Source organism: Nicotiana tomentosiformis, chromosome 4, assembly GCF_000390325.3.
Source record: "Nicotiana tomentosiformis chromosome 4, ASM39032v3, whole genome shotgun sequence".
Classification (NCBI taxonomy): domain Eukaryota; kingdom Viridiplantae; phylum Streptophyta; class Magnoliopsida; order Solanales; family Solanaceae; genus Nicotiana; species Nicotiana tomentosiformis.
This window is the reverse complement of record NC_090815.1, coordinates 82,424,285-82,443,538: the sequence shown is the minus strand read 5'-3', so window position 1 is coordinate 82,443,538 and position 19,254 is coordinate 82,424,285. Positions and strand designations below refer to the sequence as shown.

At 34.7% G+C, this 19,254-nt stretch overlaps 2 protein-coding genes across 2 annotated transcripts; both read left to right on the top strand.

Moving 5' to 3' along the window:
- The first annotated feature begins 8,967 nt into the window (after positions 1 to 8,967).
- Positions 8,968 to 15,992, top strand: LOC104111958 (replication factor C subunit 2). The gene is made up of 12 exons (XM_009621777.4): positions 8,968 to 9,128; positions 9,220 to 9,298; positions 9,619 to 9,698; positions 10,671 to 10,790; positions 10,884 to 10,953; positions 11,022 to 11,095; positions 13,108 to 13,228; positions 13,349 to 13,411; positions 13,700 to 13,759; positions 14,819 to 14,944; positions 15,018 to 15,101; positions 15,679 to 15,992. The coding sequence occupies exons 1-12, from the start codon at positions 9,085 to 9,087 to the stop codon at positions 15,781 to 15,783; spliced, it is 1,026 nt and encodes a 341-aa protein (XP_009620072.1). The 5' UTR covers positions 8,968 to 9,084; the 3' UTR covers positions 15,784 to 15,992.
- Positions 15,993 to 18,031: 2,039 nt separating this feature from the next.
- On the top strand, positions 18,032 to 18,845 carry LOC104111957 (uncharacterized). The gene has a single exon (XM_009621776.4). The coding sequence runs from the start codon at positions 18,110 to 18,112 to the stop codon at positions 18,680 to 18,682; it is 573 nt and encodes a 190-aa protein (XP_009620071.1). The 5' UTR covers positions 18,032 to 18,109; the 3' UTR covers positions 18,683 to 18,845.
- Positions 18,846 to 19,254: the final 409 nt, after the last annotated feature.

Sequence of the window (19,254 nt, the reverse complement as noted above, 5' to 3'; positions counted from 1 at the left end):
GCCACTTAGGCCTTTTTTAGATGTTATTGTTTTTTGCTTTTTGTATTTAGTACTTTTTGTTGAGGCCGTTTGGACTTTGTAAAAATTGGCATCGGGGTTGTTTGGCCCTTGTAAAAAGAATTTTTGATATGTACATAAGGCTTTTTCCCTTCAATCGCTTTTGAATTTTCCCTTTGCTTTATTACTTATATTTGCAAAGATCGAAATGCCTTAGCTTGAAATAGTTAGGTTACGTTCGGAGGTTCGAACAAACCTTTCCTTCAACATTATTTTAAGGCATCGTGGGGGTTCGGTATTACCGAAAACTCTTTCCCAAAGTAGTTTAGTAGCCTTTAGAACCGGTTATGAAATTTTGAAGGCCTTGTTTTTTGTTATGGGTCTCGGACGTCTCCGAGCCGTTTTAGTATGGTCGTAGCCTTTTTAGTTTGGGTATTGCTCAATGGCTTTATCACCTCGAGTTATCGGTACTTGCCTTAGATAGCGATCCCCAAACGGGGTTAGCCGTAGCTTTTTGGAGTTCGGGCAATGCCAAATAAGTTTCGTGCCCTCAAGTTTCGATATCCCGGAATGGCCGTAGCCTTTTAATTCGGACAACGCCAAATAGGCTTTGTGCCCCGGGCTCCGATAATCCGAGCCGTCCAATTTTGTTTTCGGATGGTGGCCTCCGATTGGGAGTGATCGTTTGAACCCGGATAAAGTCGGCCCTTGGGCTCAATACCTTTAGGGGATCGAATGTAAGAAATTCCTTAAAATAAAAAGGAGAAATTCTTAAAGGACAAGATATTTATTTGCAAGGTAGAAACTTTTATTATTGTGTACAATAGTTATAAATGTGTACAAGTTTTGTGCCAGGGCTCGAGTAGTCTATACGGGCATGGTTCATGTGATTGTTTGACCATTATAGTAAATGCCATCGATCGAGCCGAGACCATTGAATCATAAAGTTTCCTTCCTTGCTAAAGTTATTATCTGAGGGTAATGCCCCCTAGTGTTCGGGGATGATCGAAGAGAGGCCTCAAATGATGTTGTGATCTTTGTCACTGGTTTGTAGCCGACCTTCAATTCTAAGTTAGCACTATTTACTTGTTGCCTCATTAAAAACTTTGTCGGAAAACCCATTTGGGACAAAACCGGTTCAAGAAAAAAAGAGTGCAATACGTGCTTTCAGACCTAAAAATTATATCGTTCTTCGATGATTGCCTACAAGTGTTAGTTCAGAATAGATATATAAAAGGAAATGAATGGGGCCGTACCTTAGCAATAGTATCGCTTCAAGTGAGCTATGTTCCAGTTGTTCGGTAGTTGCTCAGCGTTCATCATTCCGAGCTTGTACGATCCTTTACCGGCGATCTCAATAATCTGATAAGGGCCTTCCCAATTCGAACCTAACTTCCCTTCTTTCGGGTTTCAGGTGTTTAGTGTAACCTTCCTTAGTACCAAGTCCTTGTCATTGAAGTGTCGAAGGTTGGCCCGTCAATTGTAATACCTTTCGATCCGATGTTTTTGGGCAGCCAACCGGACAAGGGCTGCTTCGCGCCTTTCATCCAGTAGATTTAGGCTCGCGTTCATACCCTCGTCGTTTGATTCCTTGGTTGCATATCGAAACCTGAGACTTGGTTCTCCGACTTCGACCAATATTAGAGCTTCGACTCCATAGATCAGTGAGAACGGGGTGGCCCCGGTACTGAACTTCGAGTTCGTTCGGTATGCCCATAAGACTTCGGGCGGGATTTCCTTCCATCTTCATTTGGCGTCAGTTAACCTCTTTCTGAGGTTTTGGAGTATGATTTTGTTTGTCGATTCTGCTTGTCCGTTCCCACTAGGGTTGTAGGGTGTTGATAGGATCATTTTGATCTTATGATCTTCGAGAAATCAGTGTTTGGTCATAAAATTTTCAATTCTTAGTTGAACATGAATTTTGGAATTTTTCGAAAATTTAAAAAACTCCAAAAAGCTGTTTTTCAAAATTTATCACTCAGATCACTCACAAAAATTCAAAAATAACTCAAAATTATATTCATGTCCAAACACAACTCTAATTTTCAAATACCATTTTCACTTGAAAAAAATATTATTTTTTTTGAAATTTTACAATTTTTATGTCCAAATGCCCACTAAATTTACAAGAAGTTGTGGTTAAGTTGACCTGCAAACTTACCAGGTCCATACTAGTACAACGTCAGTTGAAATACAAAAAGGAAAAAGAAATTAAATATACACAAATGTGAAAATGGGTTTCGAACACATGACCTCACACAAAAATTGAACCCGCATGACCATGTTTACAGGGTGAAATTCAAAAATAGCTAGATTTACAAGTAGTAATTGAAAAATAGTCACAATTTCGAAAGTAATTGAAATTTAGCCGCTTTTCATGTAAAGATAAATCTGAACGAAAGCACTATTCAAAATAAGGAAAATATTCCAGCATAATATATTGGAGTTCGAATTTTTTACATGTAAACTTCCATCATAATATACTGGAGTTCCAACATAATATATTGGTCCAGCATAATATGCTGAAAGTTCATACACAGGTGCTCCAATCTTTAGTATATTATGTTGGAACTTTTCGTGTGCTGGAGTTCCAGCATAATATGCTGGAAGTTCACACACATGTGCACAAATCTCCAGTATATTACATTGGAACTTTCCGTGTTGCAGCAAACTAGTGGCTATTTTTCAATGACTTTACAAACACTGACTATTTTTTAATTACTAATCCGAAAACTGGCTAGTCCGTGCTATTTTTACCGTTTATAGAGGTCACACATGCATCAAGTGGGTTCAAATGCTTTTCTTATAAATATTTCCCAAAAAATAACTAATATACACAATATTATTTTTTGACAAAGCGGGTCCACTCAACCCGCTTAATAACACGTGGGTCCACCCTTGTAAATACCAACATTACAAGCAATTAAAATTTATAATCACATCATAACTCAAATATTGGAGGATATTCTTCCATTAGTTTACCTAAAACAATTGCATGCTAGTAGCAATTTTCTTTGAAATTAGAATGATATTTTACCTCAAGGAGCTCAAACAATTTATATAGCCGTGTAAGTTGTTAGAAAAACTTAACAACTAACAAATAATTTGGTTAAAATTTCACCTTTTAATGTATAACTAGCCGTGACTAACCGTTACGAAAACTTTGGACTTTTTTGAAAATTAAAGGAGCTCATAGAAAATTCATGCGATATGCATAATATAATTACGTAGGTTACAAGAATGTAAGCCGCATTCATTAGCTTTAATAATCTTTTAGTGGTATGTCGTAAAAAAAAGTTGAAAGTTATCCAATGTACCAAACTGTAAATCCAACCAATTCTTGAAAATTTTTTCATTTTTTTTCATTTTGGATTGGATTCGTAGGATGGAAGCACTATGAAATGAAGTTGGAAAAGGAAAAAAGGAAAGGGGTAAAAACTAAACTTGTAATCGTTTTATGACCTATATATATATATATATATATATATATATATATATATATATATATATATATAATGCATGGACAAGAGCCGGTGACGTGGCAAGCCTCTTTATTCAGGAATTGCATTTATCTTTTATCACAATTTTTTGCCTTTTCCTTTCCTTCTGGCCACAAAAAAACAACGGTCGTCAAAAACACCAATTAAAAAAACTAACGGTTTCTATTTATACCTTCTACAACTGTGTTTCTTCCTACACTTTCTCTTTATTCTATTTTCTTTATTGTTCCTGCTATACCTGTTAATCGGGTCGGGCTGACCCGTTTACAACCCGGGTCAGCCCTGTACTGTAGCGTGGGGGCGGGTTAGACGGGGAGCGGGTTTCAAATGAACAGTTTTTTGATACCGGTGCACCGGAACCCGCTAAGCCCGTTAACGGATTTTTAACGGGCTACAGCCCGGTTCAGCCCATTTTTTAACTTTTTTTTTTTGGATCGTTGCCAACGGTCAAATTCAAATATTGTAAATTATCCTACTATTGCAAATGATTTAGTTTATATTGCTGAAATTTCTCTTTTACTACATAATTTGAAGAAGAAAGAAGGATATACTTCTGTTGTTGAACCCTTCTATCAAAATGGCCACTTGTCGCCAATTAATCACTGCTTTATATTCTTATATGGATATTGAACCAACTGAAATTTTTTATATTGACACTTGTATTTCTGATCTACACAAACATTTAGAAACATTATATAATTATTATACTAACATTGTTGATACTTCTTCTGTTGTAGATGTAAATATTCCTTCAAGTTCAGTTTCAACATCTGGGATACTTTGGATGATAATGATGGTGTTTAAGATTATTTGATTTGGTCTACACTAGGGGAGCATCAACAAACCAGTAGCAGAAATATTGATGAACTTCAATTCTACTTGCAAAAGTCAGTAGAACTCCGCACAAAGGAATTTTTATCACTGGGTTGGTGGAGGAGCAACTCAAATCAATTTCCTGTTCTTTCGGCCATGGTTCGAGACGTGCTAAATGTGCCGATTTCAACAGTCGCATCAAAAAAGAACCTTACATATTGGTTTATGGTTCTGATTCAACCAATGCCGGAAATCAAAAACTTCATGTTGACATGGATGAACTTACAAAAATGATGCAAAGCATGTGATGTACTATTTCTTTTCTTTTTTTATAATTGTTGTAAACTTTTAATTTGCAAGTTCAAAAATAACAAAATTAAAAAAGAACTTGCAACTTAATTTGAAGTATTATATATTATTCAATAAATATATCAAATGAAAGTCTTCGGAGCTTGATCCTTACATATTGCCTATTGGTCTTATTAAATAATTTTTTGTAGCCACTTACTTTTAAATTTCAATTTTAAAATTGTAAAATTCAAATTTAAAACTTTAAACTCCAAAGTTTAATTCTAAGCCTTAAAAGTTTGAAAACACTTAAGTATCAATAACATTGAATAAGAAAAACAAAATTTATTTTTAAAAAAAAATAATTGCACGGCCCGGTCCAGCCCGTTAAGCCCGAACCCGGACGGAAAAAAAAATCCGAAAATGTACATCCCGCTAACAGCCCGCAACGTTAAACAGACGGGCTGGTTTTTTGTGTCCAGCCCGTCCCAGCTCGCCTGTTAAATACCCATAGTTTCTGCTCTTTGCTTTTCAATCTACTTTTCTTATTTCACATGCTAACCTCTATGTTCTTCCCTCATTGTCTTTTTCACTTTGCCTATAGTTATATGCATTTTGATTTTTTATTTGACTCCATCTTTAAATCACTTCGCTGCTACCATTACATTACTGGAGAACCGGATAAAATGTCCTTAAAAGAACCAAACATGAGATGCTTATTCGACGCCCATGAAGTGTTTGAAAAAAGGTACTATAATGAGACATTGCCCATCCCCACGACTTCAGGAAATGGTGTTATCTCAACAGGTCGGTAATTCTCATAGTAAATATTACCAAGGACATGATTTTTTTTTTATTTTTTTTATTTTAAAATGGGAAGTGAATATCTTGTGACCTTTCAATTGCATGATCTAACTGTACAATTACACCTTCACTCAAGGACACAATTTTTTCCCTCGATGGGAGATGGTGCGGAAAAGGAACAAAAGGGCGTGCAAATTTTGAAGGAACATAACAACGTGAAAAAGTTTGAGAAACTAAGGATGTGTTTTATATGGAGAACAAGAATGTTGTTTTACTTATATGTTTAATAATGATAACAAACTTCATTAACAATATCTTTAAATGTTAATTATAGTTTAGTGACATGGAGTTTAGACTATATAGAATTATTATTGTAGCCTCGGCTATTTGTATTGCATAGTGGTAAAAACTCATGTTAAATCTTAGTTTCTTTCAATTATACAGAAGTGTTGCAATATTAGTGTTAGTATATTTGTTCTGCTCTATTATGATTTCCTGCTCTACTCTTTTTGTGTGATTAGAGAGGCTTATGCATTTAATATAGCAACAACATCGTTGATGGTCACAAAAAAGACTTTTTTTTGCAGCAACATTGTGATGATATATATTCTATCTCATATTCTTGCGTGCACTCTATTATATAAGTGTTCTTTACTCCTTAGTGAATAGATGATGTTGATTAAATTTTATCCCATATTTAGTTTAGTGAAAGGATGATGTGATTGAATAAACTTTATCACATATTTAGTTTAACAGAGTAATTTCCTGTCTACTATATATTATAAACAAACTTATAACAGACAAAAACAGTGAATACACAACTCAATGTTGATTAACCATTTAGGCCATGTATGTCTTTACTCGCAAATGTTAACCACTTTTCCCCCCTTCTAAATTATTGGTCATGTTAGGCAGTACCTCTCATGATCTACACTTTATACCATTCTCCTGAATAACAAATTAGGAAGTAGTAAATGTGGCAGCAATAATAGAAGTGCTTCCACTGATTCAAAGCCAAAGTGCAGAAGAGTTCTTAAACAAAATAAAAATAAAAATAGGAAAAGAATGAGAAGACGAGAAGCTGATCAACATCTTAACTCCAACCATCACCTAATCATGAGTGACATCTTGAATCTACATGCTCCAGATAGTGTCTTTCCACAACCATCGCCTTGATCTAATGCATTTACCTATTGTCCGTCTAGAGTGAAAGTAACTTCCCAGGTAGTTAAGTGTTAAAAGTATATTCTTTATACCTTACTGCTATTTATCTATGTTAAGTGATATCTTTTTATTTTTTTTCTTTATTTGTAGTAAATGATTGTCTGATGAAATAGAACAATCATAATGTTACAGGTTTTTAGGATGATCTCAGTATTGACACTTAAAATGGATCATCCCAAACAAAAAAGCCTCGCACGGTGAAGGAAGCTCATGATAATGCCCGAGAAAGGAGCAATTTCGTCTGCAACAATGCCTAAAAAATCGAGAGGCAACACGTAATCGTCTTCTTCCAAACATAAATCATGTCAATTGCATCTCAATTGCAGGGTAGTCTTGCTATTATAACCTCCTATTCTATTTGAGAAACAGGTTAGAATATTGAATCTGCTATTTCCTTCTTTCCTCATATATCATATATATACATAATAGTAATGCATATGTGATCTCTATGTATATTACTAGATTATTTTTTAAATAAACGTGTCTGGCAAACTTGCGTATCCTTAAGTTCATTTTTAAAAATTTCATGTAGTAGTTACTTAGCGTCAATGTTTTCCCCTCATTGGATTTATTTGACAAGGGAAAAGATGTGGTTCATCCTTTTTTGTGTTTTTGAAAAAGGCAAGCCCCAAAGCTATATTGCCCCTTTATGTTTCTTCATGTATTATGTGCAGACTTCTAATCAATAATCTTATACCAAGTTTTCACAAGTTCTTAAGTGCAATACTTATTGTCAAGAATTAAACTATAAACTGAAAAATTTGTTATTGTTGCTCTCATTATTTTTTGATAAATTTATCGATGCTTATTTGAATGTGAACAAGGACTTGAACGTTGTATAAATTCAGCTTTATTTGCCAACAACTGCAGTATACAATAATTATTGTTATTTTGGTACTTGGACATAGATAACGGTTCAATCCCTCTAAATTTCTCTCAACTGAACCTTGTATTTGGCTCTGTTAATTATTCACTGCTTATTATTTTTTTTACCTTTGTCGGATGATATAGCTATTCAGATATGATCCTTAAATAACTAGGCCTCATCTCTATTTGATTTCTTAGTAATTATAGCAGCTAATCTGCATTTATCTTTATAATGACAGATTATGTTATTAGAGTCATCTGAATTGCAACGAGATAACGCCAACCTATTCCCTTCTATAATGATTTTAAAGCCACCGGCAGATTCTCGCAACTTAGCTTAATGCATTAACTGTGAATCAAATTTCAGTTATACTTTTACTAAATGGGAGCGAGGATGTATATGGAACTGGATGTGATTTTGCTAGACAATATGGGAGATTACTGTATTATCCTTAGGAGATGTGCTTTAGAGTGAAGACTCAGACTTCCATAAATATGAAAGAAACTTTGCATAGCATTGGTTTATGTTCTTTGTCATAACATACTGTAGCTCTCATGGTGGCTTTCTTGGTGGTTTAATTTTTGACGTTTTTCTTAGTTTCGTAGTATTTTTTGGTTTCTTATCTTAGTATTTTTTCCCTGATTTGAATTTCTCTTAAGGATTTGGAATAGCAGATTCAATATCTCATCATACTACTTATCTCATTTAAGTTGTGAGGAAGATATCAATGGAAAAGGTAACTATTCGAGAAAGAATAAGCAGTTCATGACTAATTGCTTTGTGTATTATAAGAGTCCGGAGGAGTTGATGCATTTCCATTCTAGTGCGACCTTACCATTGCAAAATTTTAAATCAATAGATGATAGTGTTGGTTGAGTGCCCAAATGCATATACCCTATTAGATGCATGTAGTATTAGCATAAGTTCAAGTAGTCTTTGCTTCTTAAGCAATGTGCCTTGGCTATTTGATTTGTAAGTGGAATCTTTGTCTTTGAGAATTATGGAAAATGCCCTCTTTCATTTGTCATACCATTCCTAGAAAATTAGTTCTCAGAGAGATCTCATCCTAATTGCCATTTATTCAAATGCCCCATTGTTGTTAGTAAAAATTGTACACAAAAAGATATATAGGAGTTAATGATATTGTTAATGCCATTGCTAATTTTTAAACATTTTATAATTTGAAAATACATGTCGATTTATTCAGTAATCGTTAAGATAGGATTGTGTGGACTTGGTAAGAAAATAACTGTTAATTTTTCATCTTCAAAGATTCGACAAATAGTACTAATGAACATATTTAGTTCTATATGCGTAAAATAATAAGAATTATTTTTATCCAACAAATTTATAAAAATATCACTTATTAAACTACTTAAGTTTTTTACTTCGCGCGATAACTTCACTAGTTCTAACTTCTAAGTAATTTGTAAGCGTTTTGTGGTCTAAAGTCTAATTTGTAAGCGTTTTGAGGCCTAAATTCTAATTACATAATCACATATAAAAAAGCTTTCTTCTTACCCTCCCGCCCTCAGAGCGGGAAAGGGCACTTTCAGGAAAGAAAGAGATACTCTGTTGAGAGAAATAGCTATGGCGCCTGTTGTGCAAAGCTCTCAGCCATGGGTCGAAAAATAGTAACATTTTTTCCTTCGAATCAAATAAAAACTCCTATTTTTGGACATTTATTTTAGATATGTTAACTTTTGAATATTCTTCATTTTGCAGTCGACCGAGGCAAGTGAAGGACGTAGCACACCAGGATGAGGTCGTTCGAGTCCTCACCAACACTCTCGAGACCTCTAATGTAACTTCAATTTCTGTGTTCCATTCTATTGGTTTATTCTAAGCACATTAAACACTGTTTAGGGTTTCCTTTTCCCCTTTTTTCTTAAATTTTTGTATTAACTATACATTTATAGTATGTACACCGTCGACACACAGAATTCAGCATCCTTCAGTGCACCTGTGTCTAAATCCCTAGGCCAAAACTTCATAGGCATAAATTTCTATTTTAATTGGTCAAGTTGCTTGTAGCATTTTTTGCGATTTTTTTGGTAAACTTTTAGGAATTAGTTTTGGTTGCTAATTGTTGTTGAATATTACCCTCGTTTGTTTTTCTTGTAGTGCCCGCATATGTTGTTTTATGGCCCTCCTGGAACTGGGAAAACGACAACTGCTCTCGCCATTGCCCATCAGCTTTTCGGGTATGTTTACCTTTGATGTGGATTTTGCTCTAGTTGATGTCAATATAGCAAAATTTGTAGTTCTGGTGGAGTTCCTAATGTAAGTTTTTATAGATCTGATTCCTGAAAATCAATTTCTATGTTACACTGTTTCTAGCTTAGTAAATAAAGTAATTTTGTTCTTCTGCTGAAATGTGATTCGAAATTCAAGTGAAAAGAAGAAAATTGAAGGATTTTAAAAATTCCTCTACTTTTGAGCAATTATACTCTCCTTATGTTTCCAAAGAGCGATACAGAGTAAGAACGGAACTCTGGGACATTGTTTTCTTTCTACTTAATTTCTAGAATTTGAAAAGACTTAAACAGCTTGCTCCATTCTAGCTTCAATTTCTAAGACCTGCATTCAAGTTCTAGCTTTTTTTTTTTGAAGTAAGCATTCAAGTTCTAGCTTTTCTTTTACTGGCTGCCAATTTTAGCTTTTGCTAAATTTAGGTGTCTTGACCTCTTGATATATATATTCTCTATATAATTCATAGACAAATATGGCTAATTTAATACATTTGGATAAGATTACTTGATTCAATTTCCACATTCTGTTTATGATTTAAAACAATAGTTAATTAAATAATTAATGCAAAATGTACATGCCTATTGGTTTTGCTAATCCCTATATCTAGTTAGAGTGAATTCTTCTGGAATCTGTCAACTAACAGTGAAAAGTTTAAGAGGCGAGCACTTCCATCTTTGAACATTTCAATTGGTAAAATCCTCTACCTGGCAAGAATCTCTTTGGTGGGTTTCCTTGAGGAGTTTCCTGGGGTGTTTTTGAGATTAGTGGATACATTTTCTCATGAACAAGTGGCTATTTCATATTTTGTCTGACATTGAAGAGAAATCATCTACTTAGGCCTAATGACTTTCTGCTGTTCAGGCGTTTCCTTTTTCCTGCCATACCGTGTTTATATCATCTTACAATGAATTTTTCTTTGACAGCCCCGAGATGTATAAGTCGAGGGTATTGGAGCTAAATGCTAGTGATGACCGTGGTATCAATGTAGTCCGCACGAAAATTAAGAACTTTGCTGCTGTTGCTGTAGGTTCTAGTCGGCAAGGGTAAACTTTCGTCTTGTCTACTTCAGTTGATAACACATTTAAGCCTCTTCTTTACTTCGTTGTTTAACAGCATATCTTCCTTACTCATTTCAGTGGTTATCCCTGTCCACCTTTTAAGATCATAATCCTTGATGAAGCAGATTCAATGACTGAAGATGCTCAAGTGAGTTACTGTTTACTTTTGCTAATAAGCAACATAATTTAATGTGACCTAACATTGCTTTTTTGCAGAATGCCTTGCGACGCACTATGGAGACATATTCAAAAGTTACAAGATTCTTCTTCATTTGCAATTACATCAGCAGGTTTGGTATCATTCTGCAGTTTTTTTGGTCTTGCTGATATCTTTTAGCTTCTATATCTTCCCAGCTTCCTTTTTTTTTTTTGGATGCAAATCTTTGCAGCTTCCCTTACTTTCTTATAGATCTGTTGGATCAATATATATATTAAATTACAAAATCTTAAAAAAGGGGTATATATTCTACTATTGCAACTGTAAAATTGGTGTCATATTGCCAAAATCTTAAATAATTAAAGAACTTTGGAAGCTGGTATTTAAGCCTTTTGTGAGTTCCTTATAAACAAGAACAAGTAGATTGGAGTTCTATCTTTTATTGATCCTTCAATAGTGTGGTGAAATTCAATTGTGTTTGCTCTTTTAGCTATTTATTTCCTTTTCTCTCCTAGGTATAAGAAAACTGAAATAAGCTCAGTAATGAAAGTTGATAATGTGGCTAAGTGGAAGTAGTATGTCGTATCTCTCTATGAAATCAACCTTCTCTTTTCGCATGAAATGCATTTTCTCTATTTGCAGCATTTGATGAAATTATGTCGCAAACAAAACTTGTGCTAATGCTTTTTTGTTTAGTTGTTTATGGAATTATGGTGTGGGGATTACTTGAGACAAAATAGTAACTGTAATGTGAACATTGGCAGCTAGTGCCAGTATGTAAGTGCAATAGGTTCCGACCTCTTTCTTGGTTTTACATATTTGTGCATTGGCTTGCTTCTTATTCAGTTTGATCTTCTTTAAGCTGGATTGTTTGAATGGTTTGAATTATGACCGTTTGGAGTAGGAACAGAATTGTTACACTTCAGTGTTGTCAAAGGCGAAAAGCTTTAAAAAATGCTCCAGGTCTATTGGGGATTTAAGCGCAGTTAAAGTGTGAGCTTTAGTAAAAGAAGGCACAATGAAGAAAAAAATCTGTAATGTAAGAAAAAAGTAACAAACTCATTCCCGTACAATTAATATATCTCGTTGCCGATTATATTTATTCTTTAGTACCACTTGATTCAAGATAGAACTCACGGACAATGAGGCGCACGCCTAGTGCCTTGCCTGCATTGAAGCGCAACTTAAGAAGGTGCAGTGCCCTCCCTGAGCTTTTATGAGCTTCAGGGCTTAAACGTCTTAAGTGAGCCTTTGATAACAATGTTTCACCCTAAAGATGACATAACTTTATCATGATGATATGATCTGCTAGTTAGGGCATTGTTTTCTATTCTGTGGTATTATAGAGCACCAATATGTGTAGGAAAATTAAACACAAACCATAACTAGTGCAACCAATGATGACTTTTGGGCTTGAGAGACTACGTTTCTCAAGCTGTACAAGATGCCTCTACTGTCATGAGTGCAATCTTTTGGGATTTGCTAGATGGTAAAGAGGTGCATCTGTGGTTTGACTTATTATCTATTACCGTGTATATTTGTTTGGGATAAATGCAAGGTTTGAGATGAGTGCCTAAGTCATTTTTGCTGAAGAAAAAATATTTTTAGTTTTCAAGTGGTCCATCATGGTAAACTCGAGAGATCTGTTAAGCTTTCTGTTTAATGTCTTTTAGCTTTGGGAGGAGTAGAGAAGTCACTGATAATATATCATGGAGAGCAATTTTATTGTATGCTCTTTGCTGGCTTCTGACCTTCTGGTCTTGTCATGTCCCTTACTGAGAAATGAGATTTTTTCCTTTTCCACCTTTAATGCTTAAATCATCAATTTCTAACACTATGCTATTTAAGAAAACCTTATCTTTTTAAAACAAGAAAGAAGTTCTTAAAACTTATTTACCAGTACATGGTTGACAAGAACCTATGAACACGCAAATAAGTTTTACTTAACCATTTGTGTATCTACATGAAATAATGGGTGGTTTCATGGCGAATTTGTTTTCCCGAGCCAAGACTTCCTTGGTGGTTTGATGTTAACTTGTTTCTCTTTTGATAGGTTAGCCATTTTCTTTGTTTTGATGGTAAGTTGTTGATCTGAGTGCATTATATGTAGAGCAGTAATAAATTGAATAATCTTCTTTGGTATAGGATCATAGAGCCACTCGCTTCCAGATGTGCGAAGTTTAGATTCAAGCCGCTTACAGAAGAAATAATGGGCAGCCGAATATTGCATATTTGTAGAGAGGAAGGTCTTAGTCTAGATTCAGAGGTTTGGATGTAGTAACTTGATTCCTTGTTGTAAAAGCTGTTTGCTTTCTTTCATTTAAATGATGGTTCGATTTTCACTTTGCAATTAAGCTATATATAGGAGTGTCTCACCTGATTGCAGGCTCTTTTGACTCTCAGTTCCATTTCTCAAGGTGATCTACGAAGGGCTATAACATACTTACAAGTAAGATGAATTTTCTGCTTTCTACATTTTTTTGAATAAAAGGAAAAGAAGCTAAAAGAACTGGCTGGCTCAGTACCATAATCAATATCGTAGTGACACTTGTTCAGCTACCAGAGGATGATGTTGCGATTTTGGCTCATTTCATAATGCAAATGAAAATTTCTCTATTGTTCTGTGGAAGGAACAAATTATATCCAATGACAAGCCTGTTTTTCTTACCATCTGTTTACTTCCTGGCAAGACTATCAACCATGAAAAATTGATTGGTAATATTTTGAATTGCTGCAGAGTGCTGCTCGGTTATTTGGATCTTCCATATCGGCAAGGGACCTTATTAGTGTGTCTGGGGTAAGTTCGAATTTGTTTCTGTTGTTTTAGTTTACTGTAGTCTTTACATCAACCAGGGGTTCATCTATAAGTTCCCACAAGATCAATGCGTTCATCTATCAATATCTTTGGGATGTCACTTTTCCGATTTATGCTGTTGGGCCTTTGCTATACCTTGATGTATATGATATATAATGTAGCACAGTAGCAGTATAGATGTATTAGGACATTCTCCTTATTAATAATGTTGTTTTTATGAGTTGTTCTAATATTTCTTCTTTTGCACTAAAGGCTATTATGAATGCATCTTCTTTGACATCTGAACTTTTGACTAGTGGCAATGCTGTGCTTTCGATCTGTGAAAGTTTAATTTACCTAGTACAGGAGAAGTAGTAGTTAAAACTGAAGAACGAGGAGAGAGGTTTTGGAAGGTTGTGCCTGATTATTCGTTTAAAACTTTGAGGATTGGGTAATGTCTATAAATATCGTTAGATAAGAAAGTCAGCATAAAATCCTTTTGATTGGTGTCAATAATTACAGACTCTTTACTGAAAGTACAGATTCTGTACAGAACCCTGACACTTTCTTAACAATGCTCTTCAAACTAGAGCATACATACTGATACCTGTTATTTATTACTACAAATATAATCACTCTTGGAGTCCTGCAGTGATCTTGCAAACATCTGTATCATTTGATATGGCAAACTTGTAGCAATAAATTCCTATTCAATCTTATGTCTGATAAAGTGACAATCTATTTTTATGTGTTCTATCCTTGGATGAAAACAAAATTTTAAGCCATATGTAGTGTAACTTGATTTCGCTGATCAGTTTCATTTATTCATTTCTTTCATTTTTCAACTGTTGCCGCAGTTGTTTAACCATATAAGCTCACATCTAAATCCATGGATCGACATTCTACTTTTGTTTTATAACCAAGAAATATCTGTGAGTTAGCTGGCCCAATTCCAGTTTGTCCACTTATTCGAAACTTGGGAGAGTATTCACCCATGATCCCACTTAAATACTAGGGGTCCTACACTTGCTTTAGGCACTGACAAGTAATTGCAATGATCAGGTCATTCCAAATGAAGTTACTCAGGCCATATTCTCAGCTTGCAGAAGTGGAAATTTTGACTTGGCAAACAAAGAAGTGGACAATGTCATTGCAGAAGGATATCCTGTTTCTCAGATGCTGTCTCAGGTCCCAATATCTGTGTTTCTCATTTTACATTCAATTATGCCAACATTTGGTACTAATATGCCGCTTCTTTCAGTTGTATGATATAGTAATTGATGTGGACGGCATTTCTGATGAGCAGAAAGCACGAATATGCAAGAAATTTGCTGAAGCAGACAAGGTTATTGTTCTTCATCTTATTCTATTATTGTTAGAGTGATTATTATAGTTTCTACTCTTTTGTATATATATATATATATATTATACATTTATTCTTCCCATCTTAAGAGTATGATGGGGCTAAAACTACATGGGTCAAATATTTAAGTCTCAGCACATTCATAAATTCCTTTGATGTTTCAAAATAAAATTTACTCTACGGAATTTGGAAGTCCCTGCAAAGTATATAAATCATCCTACGCATTATTTTTTATTATTATAAATGTTTAGAAAATGTTTGAAAAGTAGTAGTCAAAGTAGAAATTGTTTTGACTCTAAATGGTATTAGTGTCTTGTAGAATGAGACAAGAGGGAGTATTATTCTTGGTTAGTTTTTTCTCTTTCGGAGAACTGACTACTGATGAATGTTTAGCTGTGCGCTACAGATTCTGTATTTATGATAGTGTCATCTGAAGTTCTCCCTTAGATTAGAGTTCATCTTTGCCTTTTCTGTTAGTGCAGTAATAATGTTGACTGTAGTTGACAACGTTAGCTGAAGAATTTAGAAGAATGTGCTTATGATTTCCCTTGTTTTGCAGTGTCTTGTTGATGGAGCAGATGAGTATTTGCAACTTCTCGATGTTGCAAGCACCACAATGCAAGCACTTACCAACATGCCACAGGACATGGCGTGTGAAAGTTAGATGGCTACGTGGATTATGTTGAGTTTGTATTCCCTTATCAACTCTTGTAAAGTCACTTTCCTCGACAGGTATTGGAAATCTTTTAATATGGTTTGCTTTATATTCTTTGTTATAATCCTTGACTCATAAAGTTTTCAACTTAGTAACGGCTTATATATGCATCACATTGACCTATAGTTCGATTAATGTATAAGCAAAATTATGTGGCAGCATATGGTGCGAGTTCTTATTCTTTTAGCTTCTTTTTATTTTTTTTGGTAAGAGGGGAAACCCGCAGCCGCTACAACCTCTGCCACAGCCTCTGCCCTTCGGTTGAGCATTCTGTGGTGATCACTTTGTGTGCACCGGGTAAAACCCCCCCTGTGTAATAGCCTGCAAACCACACAGAAGATGTAAACCGCACTAGGCAAGCCTTGTGCGACAAGCTCATTTTATATGGTAGTATTTGATTGGACACAACTTAATATAAGAAAGAAATACCTTTCACATATATCATACCAAAGCATCTTTAGAACTTGTGGTATTATACATGCCATGACATTTTTATGATTTTTATGGATGTAAGAGCTTGCCATTAAGGGTAAAATGAAAAGTTATAATTAAAGAGCTTTCAAATATAGATCAGTATAAAAATGAACAGGCAGTAACTGATTAGATGATCTAAGTTAACTTGTTCAGCGTCATATCAAGTTTAGACTTGGTGGTGAATGCTGAAGCCATTTAACAGTTGGACGGTGGTCCTAAAATGGTGTCTATTTAATTTAGAAGGAAGGTTTCCATTCAATTTATACAAAAAGAAACGTTTTATGTGACATTTTCTAATTTTTTCGTATATCTTGTTCAAGATTCCATTTTCCAGAAAACATTAGTGAATATGTAATTCCGCATGTTCTCCAAAAACAAAAAATTAATTTACTTAACATGTTGAATATAATTTCGATATTCATGTCAGCTCAAGCAAATTAAAACTATGGTATCTTCGTTAAAATAGACTTCCTTTCATCTGTTTCTCATAACTTCAACATATTGGATGTCAAACAATTATGAATCGATAGGTCTGCTTAGATGAGTTTTGATATCAAAATAGTTAGCATAATTCACTCTCAATCAATAGTGTGGAAGTCAAATTGATTTTTTTCCGCTTTAAGAGCTCCATTTTGAGATGTATTAGTGATGTTTGTGAATACTCCCAATCCTCACGGCGGATTTGAATGGCCCTGTTTATTGTCCTTGTCATGCGCGAGCCTAAAGTCTCGACAAAATGTTCGTTTGGCTATTTCATTACTTTTATTCAAATCCAGACATATAATGCCCTCAAATCATCTTGCTTTTCCACAAGTCCTACACAAAATTATATTGACAACACGTCAATGTAGCTTTATTTCCTAATTTCAAATCTCAAATCGGGTATTGTGTATAAAATCATAGAAAATGTTTCTCGTCAATATCCCCAATTAAACATCTAGGATTTTCTTATCTCCTACACCGTCAATTCACTTTAAAAAAAAAGTTTTTTCAGTTTTCTTTAATGAAAGTTCTAATACATTCTAAATGTCACCAAATCTTTAAAAGATCCAAGTTTAAATTTCTTAACACTTTTCTTGGTATTCAACACCTCTAAGAACATAAAATTCAATACATGACCCATATGCTTTGCAACAAACAATTCATATATTCAACAACTTTCTTAATAATCCTATCAAATCAAAAGTGAACAAGCAATGAAAACAGAGAAGGTACTATCATATACGTTTAACTCACAGATTTAGCTAATATAAGATTGATATGATCCCCTCGATTTTGGTGAAATTGAACATGATCACGTGTACAAGAGAGGATTGTTCAATTGGTAAGTATCAACAAAAGTGAGAAAGCTCCTAAGAAAAGGTTTTAATAAAAGCATACTAAGATATTATTATTGAACTTGGTATTTATACCAAATAAGTGAATGGATGACGTTTATATTTACCAAAAATATTTATGTCAACAAATCATTTACCAAGGTAATTATATGTAAAAATTATTTAATCACCTGAAGAAAACAATAACTTTAACTCATTACGTACAATTTTTTAAATTATACCAATAGTGTCAAAAATTATTAATCTCCATTTCTCTATACATGAGATGCAATTATTTGAAATATCCACAAAGTCCACCAAGCCCCACTCTTTACGCCTTTGATCATGATTTTTAGTCTTTTAGATTAATAGTCTTCCTTTGAATTTCTTCTCCACCTACATATATATATATATACACACGCTCAAATGCATTTGGGAGGAAAATGTAAGTGAAAGTTTGAGTCTATTTTTCAAAAGGAATAAAAATGGATGATTCATTTACGCAGCCCGGAGCAATTCCATTTAAATGGGAAATCCGACCCGGAGTACCCAAGCTCCCACATTCACACGAACCAATAACAACAGATCACTACCGTCCACTAGCCAAACAAGAGGAAATGCCAATGAATCAGAGCCGTTCCTTTCCAGAAACCCCGCGTAAGCTGAGACCTCCACCAGCAGCTGGGTTCAATTTCCACTCACCATTTGCGGAGCCCCGAACCCGATCCTTCCGTTCAGCTCCACGGGCACGCTCGGAGAGGCACCGGTTTGACGTGCAGAATCTGATGACCCGACCCTCTATGGGAGTTGCCGCAGATGGGTGCTTCCCATCTCCCCCATTGCTGAGGCGAGTAACGGAGAAGAAGAAGAAGAAGAAGAAGCAGAAGAGTGGATCCGAACCCGATTACATGTCGGATCTAGAGACAGTTTCACGGTGGTCTGTGTCGAGTCGAAAGTCTGTATCTCCTTTTCATGACTCACTTTCATTTTCATCACAGGAGCCATCGCCCCGACGACCTGTGAATGATGCTGATTGGCCTGGCTTTGCTCTCTTTTAGTTTTAGAACACCACAATTCATACAAAAGGTTCTTTTTTCTATCTTTAATTTCCTTCAATATTACTACTATTGTACTCCTAAGTATATCACTGTGATGCAATCGATCGGCTATGATCCAATAAGTTAAGAGCGTGAGGAGAAGTACTCCCTCGATTACAATTCAGTGAAGAGTTTAATTTGAGAAAAGTTTTTCATACTTAAAGTTCATAATACTATATAACATACAAAAATTACCTTTAACATCTTCTTGTTTTTAGGGTGTTATTTTTGTTTACCCGCAAAATCGGATAACAATTGAATTTATACGCGATTTTAAGGATACGTTATCTAATTTGATATAAAGTGAGAAATCAGATTAATGTGGAAGTAAACAACAAAAAGATAAATGCAAACCACGCGAGTTTGAACAATTTAAGCCTTGTGAGGTTAATCTCCTTCAAACTAGATATAATATTATTGAACCCGGAATAATGAACAAAGTTAGAAATAACAGTATATTGCTCTTTTTGATGTATGTTACAATGTCCCTCCATGAATTACTAAGTCCCCTTTTTATATTAAGGGAGATCTAC